General features: G+C 38.0%; 1 protein-coding gene across 1 annotated transcript in view; it reads right to left on the bottom strand.

The window, feature by feature from the left end:
- The window catches only part of LOC149821847 (sterol 3-beta-glucosyltransferase UGT80A2-like), a 28,775-nt gene extending 2,559 nt beyond the window's left edge, over positions 1-26,216 (bottom strand). Inside the window, exons 1-11 of the mRNA XM_089980746.1 lie at positions 25,663-26,216; positions 22,710-22,897; positions 21,708-21,935; positions 19,931-20,042; positions 17,348-17,518; positions 10,206-10,269; positions 9,546-9,603; positions 9,228-9,405; positions 2,312-2,442; positions 193-295; positions 31-107 (exon numbers count right to left, since the gene is read on the bottom strand). Of these exons, the coding sequence (XP_089836872.1) occupies positions 31-107; positions 193-295; positions 2,312-2,442; positions 9,228-9,405; positions 9,546-9,603; positions 10,206-10,269; positions 17,348-17,518; positions 19,931-20,042; positions 21,708-21,935; positions 22,710-22,897; positions 25,663-25,999 (1,647 nt within the window). The 5' untranslated portion in view covers positions 26,000-26,216. The remainder of the gene's footprint in view (positions 1-30; positions 108-192; positions 296-2,311; positions 2,443-9,227; positions 9,406-9,545; positions 9,604-10,205; positions 10,270-17,347; positions 17,519-19,930; positions 20,043-21,707; positions 21,936-22,709; positions 22,898-25,662) is intronic.
- Between the last annotated feature and the right edge of the window lie 233 nt (positions 26,217-26,449).

Genomic DNA, 26,449 nt, shown 5'->3' with positions numbered 1-26,449 from the left:
AGATTGACAGCTACTTTCAAGAGGTCTTACCACAGCGGCACAATGCAAGAAAAGCCAATCGTGAGGGCAATTATCAAGTAAATACACAAAATCTTTATCTCCTGCCACTGGCAAAAAGCACAGTTAGTATGCTTTCATAGATAGTTGAATACATTATGTTTCAAGCTGTAACGTTATTTACAAATCACATACAGTTTCCAAGGCCACCCCAGCCTTTGTTAATGATCCCTCTCTGATGAGTCCTTTCCAGTGCATCCACAATGATTTGGGTCATCTTATCCGGTTCTTGAACAGGCTTTCAATTTGTCAAATGGAAAACAAAGGAAGTATAAAGAGGCATATTTTGAATTTCAATTGCAACAAAATATAAAAAGAAAAGAATATAACTAGGAAGTCGGACATGAGACTACAAAAAAGAGAAAATGAAAGATATATAGAGTAACAAATAGGTCCTAAACAGGCTTATCTACTAAACCTAAACAGCTTTAAAGCGCAAAGTTTTGTGTCTGCTAAATCTGAACGTACAGATCTATTCTCTATAGCTTCCTTCGCAGAAAAACGTGTACTAGGTTAGTCATTTGTCATGTTTAGATGTGCTTTTAGAGTGATAAAAAATCAATGACTCATTGTACTAAAACTTGGTGAAATAAGATTCTCTCAAATTAGTTGACCAAAAGAGTGTTTTTTAATAAATAAGCAATGAAAAACACATCTACAGGATTGGATTAAGCAAGAACCACCTGTAATTATGTTTTCTAAAAGTGTTTAGGATGTTTAGGACATAAAACTGTTTAGGAGTTACTAATTTCACACACACACACACACACACACACACACACACACACACACACACACACACACATATAACAAATAAATAAGCCCAAGCTCAAGGCTCAAGCTGGGGTATAACCTAAACAAGCAGAGATTGAACAGGACAACCTCCACTCTCAAAGCTTGTTTACCAGCCTAAGCATGGGATCTTCAAAATGTCCATATGATACAATCTAGCACACCTGATTTTTTATAGAAAGGGGTGCACCTTATAATATGTGGGTTTAAATAATACAATAGATCATACTTGTATCCCATGGCAACATTGGACTTGTTTCAACCTCACTAAGAAAAGATTAGGGTTGAACACAGGCCAGACAAGAGGCATGGGTGATCCTGCCAAGATGGCTGTGCAAGTCTATGGACCTGAGTCTAACTGAAAAAATCATTGGATGCTGCAGATCTGAATTAATGTTTCATGGTGTTGATCTGAGTTCTGTAAAACAAACACTCATGGATGCATGCATGCACACGCGCACACACTCTCACACAAACATGGGCACAAGTGGGTCGGACCTTTAACTGATTCTGACTGACCAAAGGTAAGTCGGATGGATACAATTCATAAAAATAATGTCCACTTTACAAGCAAGTCAATCGTGGGTATAGTTGGAACCCAGTTGAAATCATATAAAAAAAATAGATTCAGAACCAGGTCTGATCCAGCCCATTTTATCTATTTCACAGGAAAAATCAATATACCTGACCCATTTTCTGCAGTGTCAGACGGGGTCAGATCATATCGGAATCCAGAATTCTACCATGTGTTCTGAATTGGATCTGGTTCTGGAACAAGATCCACTCATAGAAAGCCAGATCCACTGTCCCTTACCCTCACCCGATCCAATGTGTTTGCAACTCCCTCTCAACTTCCTCTCCCCGCCCCCCACCCCACCCCAAACCCCCCCCCCCCCCCCACACACACACACAGAGGAGTGAAAGCATGCACACATAATGACATTAGGTCTAGGTCTTAGGATGCACCTCAAGTCCAACTAAATGAAATCAAGCATGTTAAACTCTTGTAGTTAATACAAGTTACATGCTAACACACACACAACTTTGGAAAGAGGGTTAGTAATTCTTATCTAAACTAAGAAGCTGATGAGCCAAAAAAAATGAACACAGATCATGATCAATTAATTTTAAAACTACAGAATTTCTACTTATATGACATATCCTTAGGGATAAATTGAAATAAACTGGAACTTTGCCTATCTTTTAGTGTTTTGGGGTTGTAAAATAGTGCTGACTCAAAATCAAGGACCTACAAACAGGCAAACATTGTGGAACCAAGTGGGGCAACAGCCGCTCCTGCCCCTGCTTACATCCAAAACAATATCAGCTAGGAAGGTAGAAACTTTAATCAAAGAAAGTTTTTTTCCATAACTTAACCAAAGAAAGTTGAGGGGCTCTTACATAACTTAACCAAAGAAAGTAAACAATGCAACTAGAAGAAAAGAATAGACAAGGAACGCACAAGGCTACCAAATCCAATATAGATGGGCTTTCTCTCGTCCTTTAAAAACTCTACCAGTGAGTCTGGAGGCTTATAATTTGTTGCAAGGTCAAGAAAGCAAAATCCAACCACATCAACCTTTGGCCCCCATTCTGCAAAATGATAGAATAAGTGAGAGAGAGAACATCAGTGTCTTTTAACATGACACATCATTCACATTAGTGTCTTTTAACATGACACATCATCACATAAGGGAGGTACAAATCAAGACACATGTTGGTTAAGCTGTACAAATAAATGTAGTATGCAAATATGTTCAATGAATAAAGAAAATAATTAAATAAATACAGCAGAATCGTAAGTATATAACACCCTTTATGACATAATGGCATAAAAGAACATCATTAAGACCAAGGTTGTAAGTATCGTATTACCCTTTATGACATGATGGCATAAAAGAACATCATTAAGACCAAGGTTGTAAGTATCGTATTGTTACTCGCATCGGTCGGGCTCAAAGTAATATAATATCGTATTGTAAATTTTTAATAAAAAATCTAATTTTTTTTAAAAAATATAGAAAAATAAAAAAACATTATAAATTGTAAAAAAAATCACATCACATAAAAAATGATGAATTGCATAAAATACAACCATAAAATCACATATGAAGGCAACTACATTTTTTAAATTAATAACAAACCATGCAACCGACAATTGACAATGTAAATAAAAGACAACTATATAATTTAAATTTTAAACACAATTAAAGCCTTATATTTAAGCAACTAACTAACAATATTAAATTCACATCCGAGTCGTACTAAAATGTCATAAGTCATAACTAAACTACTAAGAGTTCATGCTAACTAAAAACATTACATTTAACCAATGTCTTGCATGCCAATCTGCATCTCTAAAGTTCCAAACTATAAAGATCCTAAAACTAAACTATCTTCTAGAGCTCAGGACAATATTTCCTTGCATCCAATTGTCGCTCGATGATCTCTTTATTTTGGGTCATTTTTTTGGCAAGTGGGTCATCATCATCATCATCTTTAGAATTTGAAACAATAGTTAGAAGTCCTTCATTTTTTATATTTTTTCAAAATTCTTCTTCTTCGAATTTCTCCTAGTTCAGCAATAACATCAGTTCGAAAAGTTGCAGGAATAGATAGAGAATCACATGGACATACATTTTGATCTTGACCTACAATATGTTGCTTAAATATATGCAATCCACCCATAATCAAAGCATCACAAAACAGACATCTCAAATTCAATGGTAACCCTAGTTGTGGTACATCATCAATGCTTCTGCAGCATTGCCCAAGGTTGCCAGACTAGGAAGCGGAAGCGAGAAACGATACGAAGAGCGGAAGCGAAAAGCAATGTATTTTAAAATATATAGAAAGTGGGAAGCGAGGAATAAAAAAATATATAAGAATTGAATAAGAATCAAAATAAAACACAAATAAAAACTAAAATAAAAGTGACTAATATTAAATTTCATGATTTTTTAGCGTAAGAATTAATTTTTTAACAAAATCTAAAAATGATGACTACCAATTTAGCGAAAGCACATAGAAGTGAGTGAGAAGAGTCAGAGAAAACACATAAAAAGCATGAAAATTTGAGTAAAAGAACATATAATAAGAATAAATGGAGTGTGTGAAAAGCATAGGAGAAGCGCAGGGGAATCGAGGTTCTCATCAAGTTTCAGAAGGAGTATCGCGCTTCCAAAGCGAGTTTCCAAGAAGCGTAGGGGAATCGAGGTTCTCATCAAGTTTCGGAAGCGAGGAGTATCGCGCTTTAGAAGCGAGTTTCCAAGAAGCGAGCTTCCCACTTCTCTAAGAAGCTTTCGGTAACTCTGGTATTGCCATGCAAGATCATCTCTAACATGACATGAACGTGAAGACGACATCGAAGGATCTAAAATAAAACATAACCAATTAAAAAACTAAATAACAAGCACCAGACACACATTTCCCCAAAAACACTCAATAAGAAGCAAAGAATAGGGATTTTGTACATTAACCCACTTCCTTGAGTAAAAATTGATAGAAATGCACTCTTGATAAAATCACGAAATCCCTCTCTCTTACGAACGAATCAGCCCCCAAATCAATCTCACGAAACCTAGGGTTTGTGGGTTCCTTTCTAATGGACTTTAGACATATGAAGAACTTTGCCCTCAAGAAGCCTTTTAAAACTAAAATAAAAAATAATAATTTTTGGCCTTTTTTAAGTGCATCAATATTGTATCGTACGATACACACAGTATCGTACAATATGTATCATATGATACAGTACGATACATACAACCATGATTAAGACATTGTTTTTAAAAAAGAATATCATTAAGGCTATGTAACACGGACTCGGCTAAAGGGTTGCCGCACCCGAGTCGACACGCCCCGACACGGGTGCGGCTTCGGACTCGGCCCGGACTCGGTCAATGCCGAGTCTGACTCGGTCAACGAGTTGAGGCCGAGTCCGTCGACATTTTGGACTCGGTCAACTTTGACCGAGTCTAAAAATGTCCATTTCGAGTTTTAAATTATGTTTTGGATCCGGGTCGGGTCCAAACCCGACCCAGATCAAAAAAAATTTTGGCAGCCGAACCCTAAAAGGGGTTTATCGACAGGGAGAGGGGCTTACCCTCTCGATTTTGCCTCTCCCCCTCAGCCCCTGCAGCTTTCTCCTGCACCCACGCTGGCGATCCAGACTCCGATGACGGTACCCACAGGCAGCCACCGTCTCCCCCTCCGTCAGGTATGTCGACCCTCCTGCACCCTCTGCTCGTAGCCTCCCTCCTTGCACCCTTTGCTCGCAGAAGAGGGGCTTGCCCCCCCTCCCTGCACCCTCTGCTCGCAGAAGAGGGGCTCGGCCCCTCCATGCTTCCCTGTTTTCGCAGGGGAGGGGCTCGGCCCCTCCCTGTGCTTCCCATTCATAGAGGAGGGGCTCGGCCCCCCTCCCTGCACCCTCTGCTCGCAGAAGAGGGGCTCGGCCCCTCCATGCTTTCCTGTTTTCGCAGGGGAGGGGCTCGGCCCCTCCCTGTGCTTCCCATTCATAGAGGAGGGGCTCGGCCCCCCTCCCTGCACCCTCTGCTCGCAGAAGAGGGGCTCGGCCCCTCCATGCTTCCCTGTTTTCGCAGGGGAGGGGCTCGGCCCCTCCCTGTGCTTCCGATTCATAGAGGAGGGGCTCGCCCCCGCCCTCCCTGCACCCTTTGCTCGCAGAAGAGGGGCTCGGCCCCTCCATGCTTCCCTGTTTTCGCAGGGGAGGGGCTCGGCCCCTCCCTGTGCTTCCGATTCATAGAGGTAGTGCTTATTAACTTTATTTTATTTACTTATTTTCTTTTCAGTTTTCACTTTTCAGATATAATGGCGAGTTCTAGCGGTAGTGTCAATACATTTGGTTCAAGTTCTAACCCTGAATTAGAAGTTTTTCAACCACTTTGGAGGCTTGTGACAAAATGGATAAAAGCTAGTAGTGGTGGTGGTGGGAATGTGCAGTTTCATTGTAATCTATGTAAGACTGTTTTCACAGGTTCTTATACGCGTGTGAAAACACATCTTTTGCATATTCGTGGTCAAGGAATTAGGGCATGTTCTGGGGTTGACAAAGACATGTTAAAGCAATTAAAAAAAGAACAAGAGGAAGCTGAAAAGAAGAAAATTGCAGAGATGAAAAGCGATTCGATTAATTTGTCTTTTCCTACTGCTAGTGATATACAAGAAGAGCTTTTAAAGAAAAGAAAGATGGAAAGCAATAAAACAATACAAACGTCATTCAAAAACATGGCAAGAGCAGAAATTGATAAAAAGATTGGTCGATTCTTTTACTCAAGCTCAATTCCTTTTAATGTAGCTAGAAGTCCATACTGGAAAGATATGATTACATCTTTGGCTAATTGCAATTTGAGTGGTTATGTGCCTCCTAGTTCAGAAAAACTAAGAACAGTCATTCTTGCAGAAGAAAAAAATAGAATTGAAGACTTGCTAGAGACCCAAAAATTTGCATGGAAACGACATGGAGTGTCGATTGTTTCTGATGGGTGGACTGATATACAAAGGCGACCACTGATAAACTTCATTGCTTACTCACTTAATGGGCCAATCTTTTTGAAGACTGTTGATGCATCTGGAGAGTATAAAGATGTTGAATATTTAAAGAGATTATTTGTTGAAGTGATAAAAGAAGTGGGTGAAGAAAGTGTGGTGCAAATCATTACTGACAATGCTCCAGTTTGCAGTCGTGCATGAATGAATTTGGCAAGTGAAGATACATATTCACATATTTTTTGGACTCCTTGTGCAGCATACAGTTTAAATTTGGCACTTAAGAGTATATGCAATCCATCAAAAGATGATGCACATGCACATGAAATGTGCTTATGGATTGAGGAAATAGAACATGATGTTCGAAATATTAGAAATTTTGTTGTAAACCATCATCATGCCCTTTCTATATTTAATAGGCATTCTGATCTCAAGTTACTGAAAGTTGCTGAAACTCGTTTTGCTTCTCTCATTGTTATGATAAAAAGAATTAAGCAACTCAAGTATGCATTGATGATGATGGTGGCTGATCAAGATTGGGATTTTTATCGTACTGAAGATGATGTCAAGGCTCAAGCTATCAAAAAATGCATCTGTGATGATTTTTGGTAGGATAAAATTACATATTTTGTTGAATTTACAGAGCCTATTTGGGAAATGCTGAGAGAAGTTGACAGAGATGTACCCATGCTTAATAGAATTTATGAAATATGGGACAATATGATTGAAAAAGTTCAAAGTATCATTTTTAAACATGAGAAGAAAGATATTGCACTTGATGATTCAGAATTTTACAATCATGTACATTCAGTTTTAGTGATAAGATGGGATAAAAGCAATACACCTTTGCATTGCATGACACACTCTCTCAATCCAAAATACTATGCAAAAAAATGGTTGACAGCAGGTGTTGGTCGTGTTTCTCCAAATGAAGATCCTGAGATATCAAGAAATAGAATGATATATTTGGGAAGACTTTTTAATGATCCTCACATGTTTAAGGTTGTAAATAGTGAGTTTGGCAAGTTTTCTACTGGGAGATTTGATTCTTTAGCAGCACTTGTGGCAAGGGACGAGGAAGATCCCCTTAATTGGTGGGCAACATATGGATTAGAGACACCAAATCTGCAACGTCTTGCAATGAAGTTGTTATCCCAACCTGCTACATCATCTTGTTGTGAAAGAAATTGGAGTACATATGCTCAAATTCACAACATTAAAAGAAACAAACTCACTAGTAAAAGAGCAGAGGATTTGGTATATGTTCACTCAAATCTACGATTAATTTCTCGCCGCACCAAAGAAGAGTATAGGTACTTTTTTTTCTTTGTATTCAAAGTTTGTATTTAAATATTTGTATTCAAAGTTTTAAGTTAGATACTAATATAGTGATTTTTTGATGCAGTTGTGGACCATCCAAGAATTGGGATGTAAATCCAGAAGATTTTGACTTGGAGGGAAAACATAATTTACATACTCTCAACATGGACTACCTCGATCATGTTCTTCCTTCTAATTCAGACGATGAGGCAGATTTATGATAAGTTTTGTTGTTTATCACACTCACAAGCTTCTTTATGTGTTATATTTTGGTAAGTTTGTGTTGTTAAGAATTGCTTTTTTTTTTGCTTTAAAATTTACAATCTTTATGTGTTAATTTATTGTTATATATATAATTATAATATTTAAAATATATATATTTATAATATATATTTTTTAATATATATATATATAGCTGAGTCCCCGTGTCCAAATTTTTTGGAATTGCGCCGCACCCGTGTCGCACCCGCACCCGCACCCATGTGACATAGCATTAAGGGTGTTTGAATCTCTTGGAAAGTGGAACACTTCTCCAAGAAAACATCACTTCAATATGAAGGCGATAGAAACATCGGATGATGAGTATCCAAAGAAAATGTCTTTAAATCTCCAGTTTTCTGCTCATTTTCTGCAGGAGAGCCCTATGAGAGATGGCAGTCTTCTTCCCTTCCTTTCCTGATTTTCTTCTTTATTCTTTATCACATTCTCCTCTTGAGTTCTTTCTCTCTTCATTTTACCTTTTTTCATCAAGCCTTCATTTCTTCGTGCACCAAATCATCAAATCAGATTGGAAAAGGATCTGATTTTTTTAGCCTATTCAGCCTGATGGACAACACTGAACCAAATCAGATTGGATCTGGCAGGATTTAACACAGAATTGCAAGGCTTTCCTTTTTTGTTTAACATCAGCAATTGCCATTGTTATCAAATTGCCACTTTCATGCAATTTATATCATATTAAAGCATCCTGGATAGCACATTTGGTTTTAACATAAAAAAAACATTACATTTAATTTAACATCTGGTTTTAACTTTAATCTGAAAAGAACATTAATCTGGTTTTACAATATGTCGCCTTAATTGTCATTTTAAAAAATTGATGGAATCTATATTCATAGGTCCTTCTATCGCAATTAATAATCATCTTCATGTTCTCCTATGGTCCATAATCCCTTTTAACAGTGAGGATTTCAAGAATCCTGCTTTTGCACGTAAGTTTGGGATTATGGGAATCCAAAACTTTTTTTAATAGTTCTGATTTTAGTGAAAGGTAGTAGTAAACACTGGACTTGTGGACTTGTGAATCCCTAGGATTTTTAAATCTTAGGCATAAAATCCTAGAACAGCATGGCCCCAACCCTAAAAGGAAGAATACAAATGCATATATACACATGTACATCTTAAACAAAAGTAGAAAAGAAGCGGAGGAAGTGATATAAGCATAATCAGTTCAAACATTCATTATGGAATAGAAACAATACCCTCTAGCAAGAATAGTCATCATGTATGAATTAGAAACAAATTTTAACCCAAAATATGCCAAGTAGACATTAAACCTTTTGGTTTAGGAACAAGGTGAGGACTCCACATATACCCGGTAGGCACATCATTAGAAGATCCTTGTGCACCACTCAGATATGTGACAGGTCGTAATTTGAGTTTCTTCTTCCTAAAATCATTGATCATGTCTCGAATTCCCAGCCAAATTAATGAGTCCACAATTTGATATGAAAGCTGCAAAATGGATTCTAAAGAGTGTGTTAGAATAGTTGCATCTGAAAAAAAAAATGAAATCAAAATTAAACATAGTATTGAAGGAGAAAAGTTTGAATCTTACATAAGAAATGGGAGGAAAAAAAGTAAAAGTTACTCACTCTATATCCGGATGGTTGTTTGACGCGAGAAAGTGGATGCGGAAACTCACTTGTTGGCCTATGTTAAACAATAATATCCCAATTAAGAACCTTCAACCAGATTGATTATGTCAGAGAAAGTGTCAAAGCCAGGTTTGGCATTCCATAAGAAAGAAGCTGAGCAGAAATCCTGATAGATTTTACTCAGCCTTCTAAACTTATTGGACAGATTCTGGTTCAAGGGGTGTTTGTGAGTATCAGATGGGATGTCACTAAAGCCCCAGTTCCCTCCCTCTGTTTGGATCCATGTTGGGTAGGAGGACACCTGAGAGGGGCATCAAAAATTTCCATACAGCCACCTTTTTATGTGCAAAAGTAGACTCAAGATCCCATGGAGAAAAGATACCCCTTTCATGGAGACTTCATGTGCCCTTTATTGATGAGCCTTTGCTGATAATATGCACACTTTCCATGTACCACTGGAAACTGGTGCAACACATGCCAATGCCCCTCTAGTTATTCTTCCAACCATGGAACCAAACACAGCCCTGAAGTAGAAAAATCTGCATGACACGGAAATGTCTTTTAACATATCAAAAGCATCCTAACAGCTCATGGGTACCCATTTGCATACAATTTTAAATAGCAGCTAAAAGCTTATAATGAGGCAGTATAACTTACGTCCAAGGCATTGTGAAGAAGATGTGAAGTGGCACCTTTAGCGCTTCTGCCACATGAATATGCCCTGAAAGACACCCACATCAGCAAAACAATCACTTCAAAGTGTACCTTGAAATAAAAGTAGCAAGATTGAAACACAAACTCAGATGGCAATAGAGGGCACATGCAACATGATAAAGTTTCTTCATATCTTGTGAAAATAACTCATCGACATGCCAGTTCTGGATAAGAGATCCAGATTTCCTACACTCTACAACTAATAACCTTTGTCACGTAATCCATGGCATGGAAGCCTATTTTTTAACCAAATCTATAAATGAAACAAATATCATGAGCAAAGAGCCACTAAGTCATGGTCAAAAATAGCTCAAACAAGGATTACCAAGAGAGTGGTATGCATCTTTGTGTCAACTGACACAAGGTACTCAACAAACTTAGGCAAGGTGCCTCTAATTGATGCTCAACGTAAACTGGTCTTTTGATGAAAGTTAATCCATAAACTTTATCTCAACAATGTAACTTGATGAAAAGGCACATAAACCCATTACTTGAAGTATGGCGAAAGCACCAATTATCCATAAGGATATCCAAACACATATTTGAGACCCATATGTAAAATGATGGCTAAATAAATACTTGTGTACTAGAAAAAAATTGCTTAAAAACTAAGTCACAAGGACTCGGCAAAACAGGTGCCGCACCCGCGTCGACGCGATGCGACGCGGGTGCGGTCAACATGACCCTGGGTGCAGTCAACGCACCCAGGGTCATTTTTGTCCACTTTTTGGCATTAAAAAAAAAAACCAATGAAAAGGAGGATTAGGGCAAAAAAAAATTTGCCCCTAATCTCTCCTCTCCTCTACCCCTGAGCTCGAGCTCTCTCCTACCGACGCCCCAGCTCCACCTCCCAGGCTCCTCCTCTCCTTTCGCAGGTACGTACCCTCTCTCGCTCTCTTGTTGGGTCAGTAGGGGAGGGGCCGAGCCCCCCCCCCCCCCCCTCTCTCACTCTCTTGTTGGGTCGGCAGGGGAGCGGCCGAGCACCCCCTTCCCTTCTCGCTCTCTTGTTGGGTCGACAGGGAAGGGGCCAAGCCCCCCCCCCCCCACCCCCCTCTCTCGCTCTCTTGTTGGGTTGGCAGGGGAGGGGTTGAGCCCCCCCTGCTCCCTCTGTTTTCAGCACGGGAGGGGCCGAGCCCCCCCCCCCCCCTCCTCGCTTTCTTTTTGGGTCGGCAGGGGAGGGGTCGAGCCCCTCCCCCCTCTCGCTCTCTTGTTTGGTCGACAGGGGAGGGGTTGAGCACCCCCTGCTCCCTCTGTTTTCGGTAGGGAAGGGGCTGAGCCCCTCCCTGTTTTTGGCAGGGGAGGGGTCGAGCCCACCACCCTACTCCCTTTGATTTCAGGGGAGGGGTCGAGCCCCCCCTCTCGCTCTCTTATTGGGTCGGCAGGGGAGGGGCTGAGCCCCCCTTCTCCCTGTGTTTTCGACAGGGGAGGGGGTCGAGTATAATTGATTTGAAAATTTGAATGTACTTTTTTTCAGAATAAAAATGACGGATAAAGGGAAAGGACTTGCGTCATCCTCATCCCAACATGTGAGTTCTGCTGCTAGTTTTGTTGATAGTTGCAGTGAGATTCATGATGTGGGGCCACTATGGGTACATGTAGATAAACTTGCAAAAACTGGAGAAGGAGGTAGTGGAAACAAGATATTTCGATGCAAGCTCTGCGAAAGAGATTTTGTTGGGTCTTACACAAGAGTGAAGGCTCATTTGTTGAAGATACCACGACATGGCATTTCAGCTTGCAGAAAAGTTGATGAGGCAATGCGAAGACAATACAAGAAAATACAAGAAGAATATGAGAAGAGAAAGGCAATGGCCGATTCTTGTGCAGTTAGTGTGTCATTTGCAAGCCACCAAGAAGATGCTGAAAAAAAAGAAAAGTCAATGTAGGAGGTAGAGGAACGATACAAGCAGCATTCAATACATATACAAGAGAAGAATTAGATAAAAAAGTTGCGAGGTATTTTTATTCTGGTTTCATTTAATGCGGCTAGAAATCCTTATTGGAAGAATTTAGTAACATCCTTGGCAAATTGTAATTTGAGTGGTTATGTGCCTCCAAGTTCAGAAAAAATATGAATCATACTTCTTGCAGAAGAGAGGGCAAATGTGAAGAGGTTGCTGGAGATTAAAAAATATTCATGGGAGCAAAATGGAGTTTCTATTGTGTCTGGTGGATGGACAAATATTCAAAGGCGTCCATTAATCAATTTCATTGCTTGTTCGCTTAGTAGCCCAATATTCTGGAAAGCAGTTGATGCATCTGGGGAATATAAAAATGCAGAGTATTTGAAGAGATTGTTTATAAAAGTGATAAAAGAAGTGGGTGATCATAAAGTAGTACAAATCATTACAGACAACGCTCCAGTTTGTAAAAGTGCAATGTTGAGTTTGGAGAGTGAGTATCCTCATATTTTTTGGACTCCCTGTGTAGCACACAACTTAAATCTAGCCCAAAAGAGTATCTGCAACCCCAAAGAAGAAGAAATTCACAAGCATATGCTTTATGTTCATGGATTGAAGATTTAGAAAGAAATGTCAAAAGCATTAGGAATTTTGTTGTTAACCACCATTGTGCTAATGCTATATTTAATAGGCATTCTGATTTGAAATTGTTGAAGGTCGCTGAAACACGTTTTGCGTCCATCATTGTGATGATGAAGAAGATTAAAAGAGTGAAGAATGCTTTGATTAACATAGTGACTGATGAAAATTGGATATTCTATCGTGCTGATGATGATATCAAGGCTCAAGAAATTAAAAAATTTATTCTTGATGATGAGTTTTGGGACAGAATGGTATACTTCCTTCAATTTACGCAACCTATTTGAGAAATGTTAAGAGAAGTTGATACGAATGAGCCCATGCTTCACAGAGTTTATAAAATGTGGGATAATATGATTGAAAAAATACAAGTTATAGTTTTCAAGCATGAAGAAAAAAAATCCTGCATTGGATGATTCAGATTTTTTTAATCATATTCATTCAATTTTAGTCAGAAAATGGGATAAGAACAACACTCATTTGCATTGCATGGCACATTCTCTTAATCCAAAATATTATGCAAATAAGTGGCGGGCTGGTGGTATTGGTCGTGTCCCTCCAAATTTAGACCCAGAGCTATAAAGACATAGAAATATGTGTATGACAAGACTTTTTCCAAAAGCATATCTTTTACATCAAGTCACACAAGAGTTTGGAAAATTTTCATCTTCGAGATTATATGGACCGGCATTATTCGCAAGAGAAGAAGATAATATAGATCCTACCTATCACATGGTGGTCAACATTTGGATCAAAAACACCTCTTCTCCAACGTCTTGCATTAAGATTGCTATCGCAGCCTGCTAGTTCATCTTGTTGTGAAAGAAATTGGAGCACATATTCTCAAATCCATAATATGAAGAGAAACAAACTCACCAGCAAGCGTGCAGAGGATTTAGTATATGTTCATTCAAATCTTCGATTACTTTCGCGAAGCAATGATGAATACAGGTACTAATTTGCTCTCTTAGTTATTTGATTATTTCATAGTTTTTATTTAAATATACTTGTATTGTATGTAACATTTTCAAATTGGGTTTGTAACGCAGACAAGGAACATCCAAATTTTGGGATGTAAACCCAAAAGAGTGTGACTTCGAGGGAGAGCATGATTTCAACATAACAAACATGGATTTAGCTGAGCCCAGTATTCCTTCTAATGATGCATTTGATGATGAAGAAGAAAATTATTAACATTCATTACTTCATCAGGATATACTTTGGTATGTAATTTAGTTCTTTTATGCTTTACTTATTTGATTGATATTTAGGTCGATTTATGTAACTGCTTTACTTATTTGATTGATAATTTGATATTTATTGATATTTAGGTTGATATACTGCATGCATGATGAATGATATTATGACAATGTTAAGTTAAAACTTCAAAGTTATATATATATATATATATATATATATATATATATATATATATATATATTTATACATTTTTTTTTACATTTTTGCCCCTGTCGCACCCCCGCACCCGGGTTTTTTGAAAGTGCCGCATCCCCGCACCCGCACCCGCACCCGCACCCGCACCCGCACCCGCACCCGCACCCATGTGACATAGCTTAAAAACTATGTCACTTGGGTACGGGTGCAGGCACGGAGGGTACGACACAGCAATTCCAAAAAATGTTGGTATGGGGACACAGCTATATATATATATATATATATATATATATATATATATATATATATATATATATATATATATATATATATATATATATATATATATATATATATATATATATATATATATATTGTTTAGACTAACACAGGACTAGTTCCAATCTTGGTAAGCTTTGACACAGGTCTAGTTCTGATCCGGATCTAGTCTGACCCATGTCTGAATAATTCAGACCTGACATTACCCAGGTCTTATCATAACACCTGGTTTGTGCCAGGTGTTATGAAAGACATTAGGAAAAAAAATGTGAGAGAAAGAGAGAAACAGATCCTGATCCGGATGCGAATCTGGCCCAGGTCTGAATTCAGACCATATCATAACACTTGGTTTGCACCAGGTATTATGAAAGACATTAGATGGAGAGAGAGACAGAGAGAGTTGTCCTGATCCACGCCGATGAAGGAGGAGGAGCCCTCCAACACATACAAAAGAAAGAAGAAGAAGAGGAAACCAGGTACGCATCTCTCTCTCTCTCTCTCTCTTTTCCCCCATCCTTATTTCCCTCTCTCTCTGGTTTCCCCTCTCATTTTCCAAACCAGAGAAAGGGGAAAGAGGGGAACCGAGATAGAGGAAAATCGAGAGGGGAGAAGACGAGAGAGAGAGAGAAGACAAAGGTTTGGGGAGCGAGACCAAGGAGGGAGAGTCGAGGGTTTTGGTGGGGGGAGCATTTTATTTATTTATTTATTTATTGAGTTTTGGGTTTGAATTAGACCTGACCTGACCCAGCGCAATGCGGGACCCGACCCGACCCGCACTGCATCTGGTACCCGTACCCGTGTCAACACAGATTCAGCTGCCCAAATGGTGTGTCACGGTTACATAGCTTAAAAAAAAAGAAAAATTTTAAGCGTAATACGCAAGTGAAATGAGGGAAAAAAGAAACAAATAAGCAAGGCACCAAAAGATGGATCTGTGAAGTGGAGATAAACAAATAACCACAATAATAAGAAGCATGAAGTAAACGTCAAGCTGTGAAAACCAAAAGCAAAATGTTCAGACTTTAAGTGGAGACATAGTTGCGCCCTATGTAACCAGAGCACTTCTAGAGGTCGTGTATCTATGTCTAGTCATGCCCTACCTCTTAACATGGCTTGTTTCGAAGTTCAAAGTGTCCAACATTAGTGGACATGATGTGTCAAGTGTTAGAGACTCCATCTATGATGTAAAGACACTTCAAAAATAAAGAAATATGATATTTTATAAGCTATTGTTTTCTAAAGCATTGATTATGTGTGAACAACCAAAACCTCTAAGCATTAAAGAGCCTTTTTATGTTTCACTTTCTAAAAGAGCCTATGAATTTTCCGTCTAAACTTCAAGCATTTTACATGGAACATATATTTCTTTTGTTTTGTTTTTGTTATGTTCAAGATAACTACTTTCTCCTCCTCTTGCTCTCTCTTTCTTTCTCTTATCATCATCATCATCTCTCTCTCTCTCTCCACACCTTTTTTCTCCTTTCTCCCTTATTTTGATTACAAAACAAGGATCTCTCTCTCTCTCTCTATCTATATATATATATATATATATAATCATACCTAATTTTAAGTTTGACATGTCTGACACTTCGCACCCCTGTATGGCATTGATACTTGTTCCAATGTCCAGGACAATGTTGTAAGTATCGTACGATGTGGTACGATACATATCGTTACTATGCGGAATATCGATATTCGAGTGTGTATCGTACATATATCGTATGATTACTTATAATGCGGCAAATTATAGGGCAGCAGGTAAAGAATTGACAGAAAATTTCAATGTCTTGTGCAGCTCATAGAAACACAAATGCTTCATATGTGATTTTATGGTTATATTTTGTGCAATCCAACATTGTTTCATGTGTTATGATTTTTTAGAATTTTTGCTAATTTTGTCTGATTTTTTATAAAAAAATATTAAAATTTTACGATTTTGTATGATACGATACGTATCTTATTTTGGGCCCAACCAATACGGATAACGATACGATGCTTACAACCTTGGTTCAGGTAATATCGTCTGCAGGAGATTTGGACTTCCAACAGAGGAGACTCAAGAGCAAGGCACTAACTTGGATGTTGGATGATGAGATCTTTAGTTCTTACTCTGTTTGAAAGTAACCTCCATTTTCAACATAATAGGTGTACCTTTTGTGTGGATTATGAATTGTAGACTTGTAGGTTTTGCTACACTCACTGGTGTAACATTTTTGCAAGTGATACTTTGTTGTATAAAGATCACTAACCCCTTGGGAGTTAGGTACATAGTTATCATAGCCACAAATACCGATCTCGGCTATATTTTGGCAAGGCAATTTCTCACGATAATATAAGTTTAGTTGATCAATCTCGGAAAAAACTTGGTGCCTAAAAAAAATTTAAAATATAAAAATAGTATAAGTATAAATAAGTAAGAAAAAAAATGTTAGGATAATAAAATACAATATCAAAGAGAAGAAAAATATAGTTAAGATATAGAAAAGAAGTAAAAAAGTAAAAGATAACTCATAATATCAAGATAATATTGTGCTATTATCACGATAATATCGACATATAAATTTCTGATATTTTCAAAATGTTGTGATATTTATCATTTTATGAATTTGCAGCTATATTAACAGTATTTTTAAAATATCACCTATATATGTGTCTATAATAGTTATATTGCTCAGACATAAAGAGTCCACGAAGAAAAAAAAATGTTTCTATTTCCAGATATGAGGTACCTAGCCAACTATACAAGTACGGTGATGTGCATGATGCATGTAAAAAGAACATAATAATCATATATCAAAAACCCGACAAGCATAAAGGGGCACTTACAATGACAAAAGAACAAATCAAACAGACCAAGCAAAAAGATTTTACCATATGCAGGAGGATTGGCAATTATTGCCTGTGCTTTAAAAGCAATACCAGACTCTCCGTATGCTTCCCTACATGCTGGGAGCAAAGAATTAATAATTTCCTTTATCTGTTTTCGTTGAATAGGTATTTCCGAAGGCCCGGATGGCAAAAACCCTTTATTCTTGACCATGTCTACACAAAAAAAAAACACATCATTATTGAAAAAACAATTAAAGGCATAAATGCAAAACTGTGAAAATTTCAAATAATTCAAATTCTAATTAGTTTCACTACAGGGATATTGAGAGCACAAAACAAGATTCAGAGCAACACAGAATTCTCGAATCTGCTTTCACTTTGAAATAATATCCCAGTAATAACAGGTTTTACGTAAAGAAGTTATGCTCCATCATAAGGAGTACTTCAGATGGGTTAAAAAAAGATGTAATTGTTTGAAATAAATCATAGTCACCTATATTGTTCAAGGTATTTCTCGGAGAGATTTCCAAAAGTTGGAAAATCTTGCGAAAATCTTGGGAGTTTTAAAAATACAAAAAATAATAAAAAATAACAAAAATTATAAGAAAATAATAGGTATTCTTGGAAAAATATAAGGAAATAACTTCGAAAAGCTTTTGAAATACAAAAAGAAACCAAAAAATACAAAAATATATGCAATAAGATTTTTTTCAAAAATACCGCTATAATATTTTGATATTTGTGTTCCCTGTGATACTTTGAAAATATCATGATATTTTGACGATATTATCGGCTGACCTGGATTTGCCAATAATATCACAATATTTTAGAAAATATCGGCAATATTGGTGACACTGAAATAAACAAGTCCAAAAATGTATTATAAGCCAAAAGTTTATCAAAAGAGCAAACAGTATACTTGACATTTATGATGCAAAAGTCAAGGCCATTCTTAGAAAGATAAAACCATATTGTTTAGAGGATCAAGGTAGCAGCATGAGCAAAAGGATCTCCAGAAATGAGAAAATGGCTACCATCTAATTCAAAGAACAGTTCACGCTCTGCAGCAATTTTTTTGGATTTATAATGCGAAGAAACCGCACCCGGCACGAAGACCTGGTCGTGCTGGCTCAGCCTGCCATACCTGGTCATCATGCCAGCAGCGTAAAACTATGAGGCTAGTACGCCTGCCCCCGGGGCCTATGCTACACATTGGCTTGCGCAGAGGAGCAACGCCCATGGGAATCGAACCTTGACTGCCCGTCTAGCAGCCAAGGCCCCCACTACGCCAACCCCCCTTGGGGCATCTCTGCAGCAATTTGTTATTCTCTATCAAGAACTAGCAGGAGGAAATTTTTGACAGAAAAAAGGATATATATTGTTCACATCAATAGGGTAAAAAAAAAGCATAAAAATCTATTAAAGAAAACAAGCACAAAAATTTAGTTTATGGGACCAGATGAGCATGATGATGGTCATACAATTATTTAGGCTTTATAAACAATACTTTGATCTAGTTAGGATGGTTCTCATTTGTAAGTATCGTACCATATCATGTGATACATATCGTAATTATAGGCAAAATCGATATGATACACACTCGTATTGCGATACAAGTGTGTATCATATCTGTATTGGGTGTATCATACGATACATGGTGTATCATACGAAACTTTGAAAAGGGCCGAATTGTATTTTTAATTTTTTGAGTTTTAAAGACCTATTGAGGGCCGACTTCCTCATTTATGTAGAGGCCATTAGAGGGGTATCCACGCACCCTAATATTCATGAGAGCGATTTGCGGGCCGATCCGTGCGCAAGGGAGAGGATTTTTGCGGTTTGTTTAAGAGTACATTTTCACCATTTTTCATTCGAGGAAGTGGGCTAAGGTAAAAAAAAGTTCTATTCCTTGCATTTATGGATGTATGAGTCTTGTGGCATGTTCTTAATTGCAAGAAATTTAATATTTTGCATTGCTTTTGTGAGATAATGATTCATGATGTCTTATGCAACTCATAGAGACATAAATGCTTCATATGTGTTTTTATGGTTGTATTTTGTGCAATTTATCATTGTTTCATGCTATGTCACATAGGTGTGGGTGCGGGTGTGGGTGCGGCACTTTCAAAAACCTTGGGTGCGGGGGTGCGGCAAAAAAAAAATATATATATATATAAGGGGGGTCCGGGGGTTCCCCCTGGCGCGAAGGAAAAAAAAGCATAAATTCCGCAGCCCATTTCATAGGGCAAATTTAAAAAAAAAAATCCAAAAATGGACCAAAACGACCCTGGGTGCATTGACCGCACCGGGTGCCGCACCCGTGTCGCGTCGACGCGGTGAGGAACCTGTCTGGACGAATCCATGTGACATAGATTTCATGTGTTATGTTTTTTTTAGAATTTTTGCTATTTTTTAGAATTTTCGAAAAAAAATATTAAAAGTTATGATTTTTTTACGATACGATCCGTATCTTTTTTTAGCCCGACTGATACGGGTAATGATTCAATACTTACAACCTTGGTTCTCATAGGATGCTACAGTACAAATGTGAAAGCCTCCCTGAACATCCATGTAAAAGAAATAGAAGCTGAACAGAGCATGGAAACATAGAGCAAGAATACTTACAACCAGCAAGAACCTTGGGGTCTCCACCCAAGGGATAAAACTCCAGCCCAGCAGTCAATACAAAATCCTCAAAATTTGAATGAGTTGCTAATCGGACACGATGACCATACTCCTGAGTCATATCCAGAAAAGGTCAAGTCAGCCAAAAGCACAACACTTAAAAGATAGCAACATCATCCATCATATGACATTACAAGCCACACACCCTTTTTTTTACATTAGATTTGAATCAACATAGATCCATATAGAGATGCAAATATCAAGAAGACAAAAAGAAAAAGGAATACCGAATGGAACAAAAAAAACAAGACTATCTGTTCTAGAAACCAATAATTCCATAGAGACTGGCCCTGTTTGATAATATTTTATACTTTTGTTTATAAAGAATAAATAGAAAGTTTAGAAACCAATATAGTTGATTTTATGCCACACGAATTTACTAAAATCGAAAATCTAATATAGGTCAACACCCTCACCATAAAACCAAGTTAGGTAACCATAACCTCAAAATAAGGTGGCATTGCAACACACACAAACACATGCACAAGAGAGAGAGAGAGAAATTAGGATTATTTGGTTCAGACCAAAGAATCAAAATCACTCGAACATTATCAAACTGACTGCAGTCTGTCCGCAACTATTCCAACAGAGAGCTTCCTAATACACCATGAGTTCTTTCACACACATTAAAAAGAAGGAAAAAGAAAGATACAAAAGGACAAAGATTTATAAACCCTGACAGCTAGAGTTACTACAAGAAAAGGATTTAGTATATGCTAGAACTAAGAGTTTGATGCAACATACCCATTGAGTAGCTAGATAAAATAACCACCATGATTATTAGTCCACAAGCACGGAACTTCCAAAGACATATAGCATAGCATAACACAGGAAAGTGCCACTGATTGTTTAGGCACACAGATGGTCGCAGGATGCATTAAGGGAAATAACCAGAAACTTGGCAACAGAAAATGACTGATGATGAATGCTTTTATTTACAAATATAATTGATGGGAGCACGCCTGATCCTTTAAAATCAAATATAGCACAAGGAACAAAAAAAGGGCAGGAGGGAATCAAGAAAGCCAGAATCAGCAAGCAAAATGAAGGCAGGAACCAAGTCTGTTGATCCTGGGAAGGCCAGGCAGCAGAGCATTCAAGCCAAGGAAGCGTCTAGTCAAGAACTCAGTTCGCTGATCTAGTAACAGCCATTCTTCCTGTGGGCTTCAGGCACTTGCTCTAAAATTCATTCAGGTTGAGTACTATAGAGGACAGATTTTTTGCTTGAATTTTAGGTGTTCACATTTAGAACCTTAAAAATGTGGGACCTAAGCAACTTATGATTACTGAAAAAGGAACAAATAACATGAAAAATAAATACTTCACCATATTTGACCATTTGACCTACTCTCTTCCATTTTCTTCAGCACATCATTGCTTCTGGAGCATGATGTGGCATCTAATTCATCTTTCATTTAAAAAAAAAGACATTTTATTTTCAATTTTCCCTAGGTATTTCTCCATTATCCCTGTTTTTTCATTTTTTATTTTTCTTAGGTGCATGCCTATATCACTAGGCCATGGAGCAATTCAATTCCACTTCAATGATATTTTTCTGGTTCATAGAATGAATTCTGAAGATAAATATGTTCATACTGATGGATAATGAAGTTATTTTTGTAATGAAATCTAATGATCATAAGAACAATGTCTTGTCCAGTAAAAAAATATTAACAGTAGACCAACAAGAAAAATTCAGGAAGTATACGCTGATGACCTGCAAGCGTTTACCAATTGCAATAAATGGCTGCACGTCTCCTCGGGTACCAACAATAAGCATTACAATCTGCAATGGTGGGATATCTTCGGTACCTATAAAATCTTCCATAACTTCATCTTCAATTTCAGTATCAACTTCAGGTCCACAACTAAGATCATGTCCTTCAACCTCAACTTCGACTGTACCATCATCTTTGACAGTAGCTATTCTGTCCAACATCTTACGCTGCAGATCAGATAACATGGACATAAGCATGTTACACATAAAATAGGAAAAGGTAGTCACATCTGTGATACCAAAAACCGACAGCTGTTTAGGATGAAACATATACTGCCAACTGAAGCATTTTGAATGAAAATGCACAGTGACGAGTAACTACATTAAACTGAACAAAAAATGTGAAACAAAGTTCACAAAATCATAGAATAGAAAACAGGCAGAACTCCAAAATATCCAAGTTTGAGGATATTTTGAGATCTACAGGAATGACAGTGTGAATCACAATTATCTACCAACTCACTCAGTAAACTTGGTTATCATTGGCCCACAAGATTGAAAAGAGATCATGGGAAATGACAAGATCACAAGACAATCTCCAAAGAGACTAATGCATATCCAAGGGAAGAAAACAACTTAGGAAGAACACAAGAGTCAGCCTTAAACATCGTTTTCAATATCACATATTATTACGCTGTCTGACATAACCGAATAGGCAACCTTCATAAATCAAAGCATATTATATCAGATATTAAGACACAAAAATAATAATAATGGTAATGATATTGATAATAATAATAATAGTAATGAACACAAGAGTCAGATTTAAACATTATTTTCAATTTCACATATTATCCTATGTCTGACATAACCAAATAGGCAACCTTCGTATACCAAAGCATATATATCAGATATTAAGACACACAAATAATAATAATAATAATAATAATGCTTTCAAGCAATAACCCAAGTTGCACGGAACCAAGGTAACATGTCCATTACCTGCTTTCTAGTAGAACTTTTGCTATCAAAAATCTGTGCAGGCTGGTCATAATGCATATTACTTTGTCTTATCCTCTCAGTTTCAGATCGTGCTAATTTTGGTTGCACCATGGGTAACCCTGATTTATCAGCATTTACTGACTCGCTGGGCATAGTGTTTGTTCTGTGCAAACCCCTATCAATGATCCCTGAAATCGAATCATTCACAACAATTAAAATAAGCAGTGCTAGGAATTATCTGCACATCAAAATTTCAAGCTATGACACAAAGATTCTGTTTAAATTCAATACATTAAAGATGAGGGTGGAAAAAAGGAAAAGAAGGGCATTGAAAATGAAAGGCAATGCTCATTTCGTTTCTCAACAAAAGCAATAAAAATCCAAGAACATTGCTTAAAATGGTACAGCATTTTCTAACATATACTGTGCAGCTTAAATTTCATACCTCAGTGACGTCAATAAGCAAAAAGTCAGGGGAAGTTACTTCAGCTAACTTAATGTGCATCTGACCACTAAAGAAAACAAATATAAAAATACAGCAATTTGGGTTACAATGAAAGGTGGAGCCTTATTCGCTAAACATAGCCTGATTCACCATGCATGATCATTGTTGGAATTTCTATATGACACGAGTAAAGGTCTGCCACTTAAAATGTTATAAAGTTATAAACCAGGGAATCAAAAAGGAGAATACATCAAAGCTCAATAAGAAACCGAGAATAACTTAAGTGTAGTCAATCAAGAGAGCCTCCGATTAATATATTAGGCAGTTATTTTCTCACATCTTTCCTGATGGGGCATATGCAGCAGCTGGATGATAGACATGGGAGCATCCTGGTGCATTCACCAACAAAATAGACTACAAACATTAACTGAAGACACCATGAAGGATGCATTCCTTGTATCTTTCTTGAATTGGTCCGGAAAAGACAAGTATTGTCCAGTTATGTAAGCAAGGTCCTAAAACAAAACATCAAGGGAAGTATCTACCACACAAATACTTCAATAGTGGCATCTACTTGGAAGCACATGCTCCTCAAGAAATTGTCATTGGCCAGTGTCCAACAAAAGCTTGTTTTGATGGCACAGGGTCCAGAAAAAGATTGCCTCCTCATTAACAATGACAAACATTAAAATCAAAATTCAGACAATGGCAGGGCTAATCATGGGCATGACACAGCAGTTGACAAGAGTACATGACCAGTTCTTCACCTCTCTTCAAATAACTCAGGTAGGCTTCGACTTTTCACATAACTGAGGTAGGGTCCATATATTGCCAAAGGAGGTAGGTAAATGTAGAGTTTACTATTCTGTACACAGTTACATATCTAATCTATTGCACAAACTAATAATATGTGGTACATTAATAACATGCATATAATAAAATTATTAACAAGTTATATGAGAACTATAAAACAGTATATTGTCCAAAAGTCTGTTGGTAGAGCTGATTTTAACCCCTAGAATCTTGCCCCTAATTGCAGCAAAAGATACCATAACGACTACAATTTTCTGCAAAAAATACCTAGGTAAAAAGAGGACAAGAGATCATAGTCTCACCAAGGTCACCAAACCAAATATACCAATGCCTAAATCTGGGAGCTAAGCCAGCTTAGCCTACACCCTGGACATCACCTAAGTCGAATAGTCGACTAGTCGACCAAGTGAGCACCTAGATGCTCTTCAGTTATTGGCTTGGCTCAAGATTTCTATGAAGAAAAGCATCATATATTGGAGCACCTTATATGGGATGCAAGTTTAGTATTTTAATGTTGTTAAGGTCAACATTAGTTGTTAATGTGATTTCAGGTGGTATAATGTTGCAAATATCATTCCCACCCAACAACCATAGAAACCCTACAGATCTTCATGATCATCCATTCTGATACTTGGGTCTCACCTTAGTTGGTATGAGCTGAATGTCTCTCAACTACTGTCTGCTTTGTGAAAAGTTAAGATGAATTTTGCATCATTTCTCCCTTTTTCCACAGTAAGAACACTCAGTATAGCGCAACTCTGAAGGTACTACACTAAAACAGTGAAAGAAGGTATACTTAGTGTCATCAAAATAAACATGCCACTATAATCCAACCTCCTGTATACAGTCTCTAGCATAATGAGCGAGTGAGAGGAAAAAATATGCAGCCCTTTGGAGGGTTTTGGGAATGAATGCCCCATAGTCTTTTTCTTCTAATGCAGTATTAACTGCCGCTTATTTCATTAAGAGAATGCCTTTGATATCCTTGAAAGTCCTCCCTCCAAAATCTGTACTCAAATTCCAACACTGGATCTTTGCATGGTCTAAAATTATCACGTACTCGGATTGATGATGAAGCAAACCAGGACTTATCTATTTACTTTCCACGTCCAGAGATCAATCCATATTGTGGGCTAATAGAACAAAAGAACTACATGCAAAAATTAAACAAAGTCCAACAAACTGATGATCAAATACATGTTAACATCCAAAAAACATTGGTATTCATGTTTTGTTCACATACATGAACATGTTAACAGCCACAAAAATCGGTATTCATGTTTTGTTCGTATGCATGAATTTCATTCAAATTCATGGTATCACATATGGGAACATCTATAGCTTCTTCATATCTAGAGGACATAAACCAAACGATCAAAATGAGAATGAAAAAGATGTCCGCATAAAACCCACTCACTAGCAATTCAAGCACAACCAAAAGGGAAAAAAAACTTGCAGCTGTCCCAAAAATCTCAGCACTGATACTCCTGCACTGTTGTCGATGAACAAAACCGGCGTGTTCAAAAACAGTTTTCATTCAGATTGTCTATTAAAGAAATGAAAACGACTTCTCAAAAACGATTCCTCAACTTCATAATTCCATCGTACAATATCTTCCCTTCAACACAAAGAATTCAAACATACTAAGAATTCGAAAAGAATCACGAGAGACCCAAAGATACTGAAGAGACGAACCTGAGGAATCCTCGCAGCTACATCCAGGCGGCAACTCCTCGACCTTCGCCGTGGTAAGACCGATATCTCCGGCCGCCGACCGATCAGATTCCCGCTCCTTGTGCAAGAGCCGATCGCCTCCACCATTTCCGGCCAAACGCGAAACCCTAACTTCATCGCGACCCGAGACTCCGTCGCTGCTCGTTGAACCACTCCGCCCCAAATTCCGCAAGCAGTCTCCATTCCGCGGGCCGGTTTCGAGCTTCTTCATCTCTGGATCGATGAATCCGGCGTCGGCGTCGCCGCGATCTCCATGAACCTCCGGGCGATCTAAAGTTTCGTCCTCGGAACCCTTCATCCCCGACGATTCCTCACACCATCCCGAGAGAGATAGAGAGACAGTTGTTTTAGATCGGTTGGAGCGGCGCCGCAAGGCCGACTAATCGGCGAGCAATTCGGAGCACGTCGGTTTGTCGGTCGGAATCGCGCGAACGCCGGATTCTTGGGTTTTCCGTCCGGCGGGAAGGAGCGGCGGTGCGGTCTGCCTCTACTAACCTATCCCTTAAATCCAGGCATCTCCCGGAAAATTTAATTTTTCTTTTTTCAGAAAAAAATATATTGAAATAAACAGCGAAATTCATCGGCACATTTCTCTCCCTTTTGTCGGGTTTTTTCCGGGTTTCTGAAAACGGGTCGGACTCAGTTCGAATCTGGGCATTACCGAAATATTCTGATATGGTTTAATCGGATTTAGATCCAAACACTATTGCCGAACTCAGATCCGATTATTTAGCCGCATTCGCGTTCT

This window comes from Nuphar pumila, chromosome 11 (genome assembly GCF_984573655.1).
Source record: "Nuphar pumila chromosome 11, dmNupPumi1.hap1.1, whole genome shotgun sequence".
In the NCBI taxonomy this organism is placed as follows: Eukaryota; Viridiplantae; Streptophyta; class Magnoliopsida; order Nymphaeales; family Nymphaeaceae; genus Nuphar; species Nuphar pumila.
Note: the sequence above shows the minus strand (reverse complement) of the source record. Positions and strands in the feature narration are given on the sequence as shown.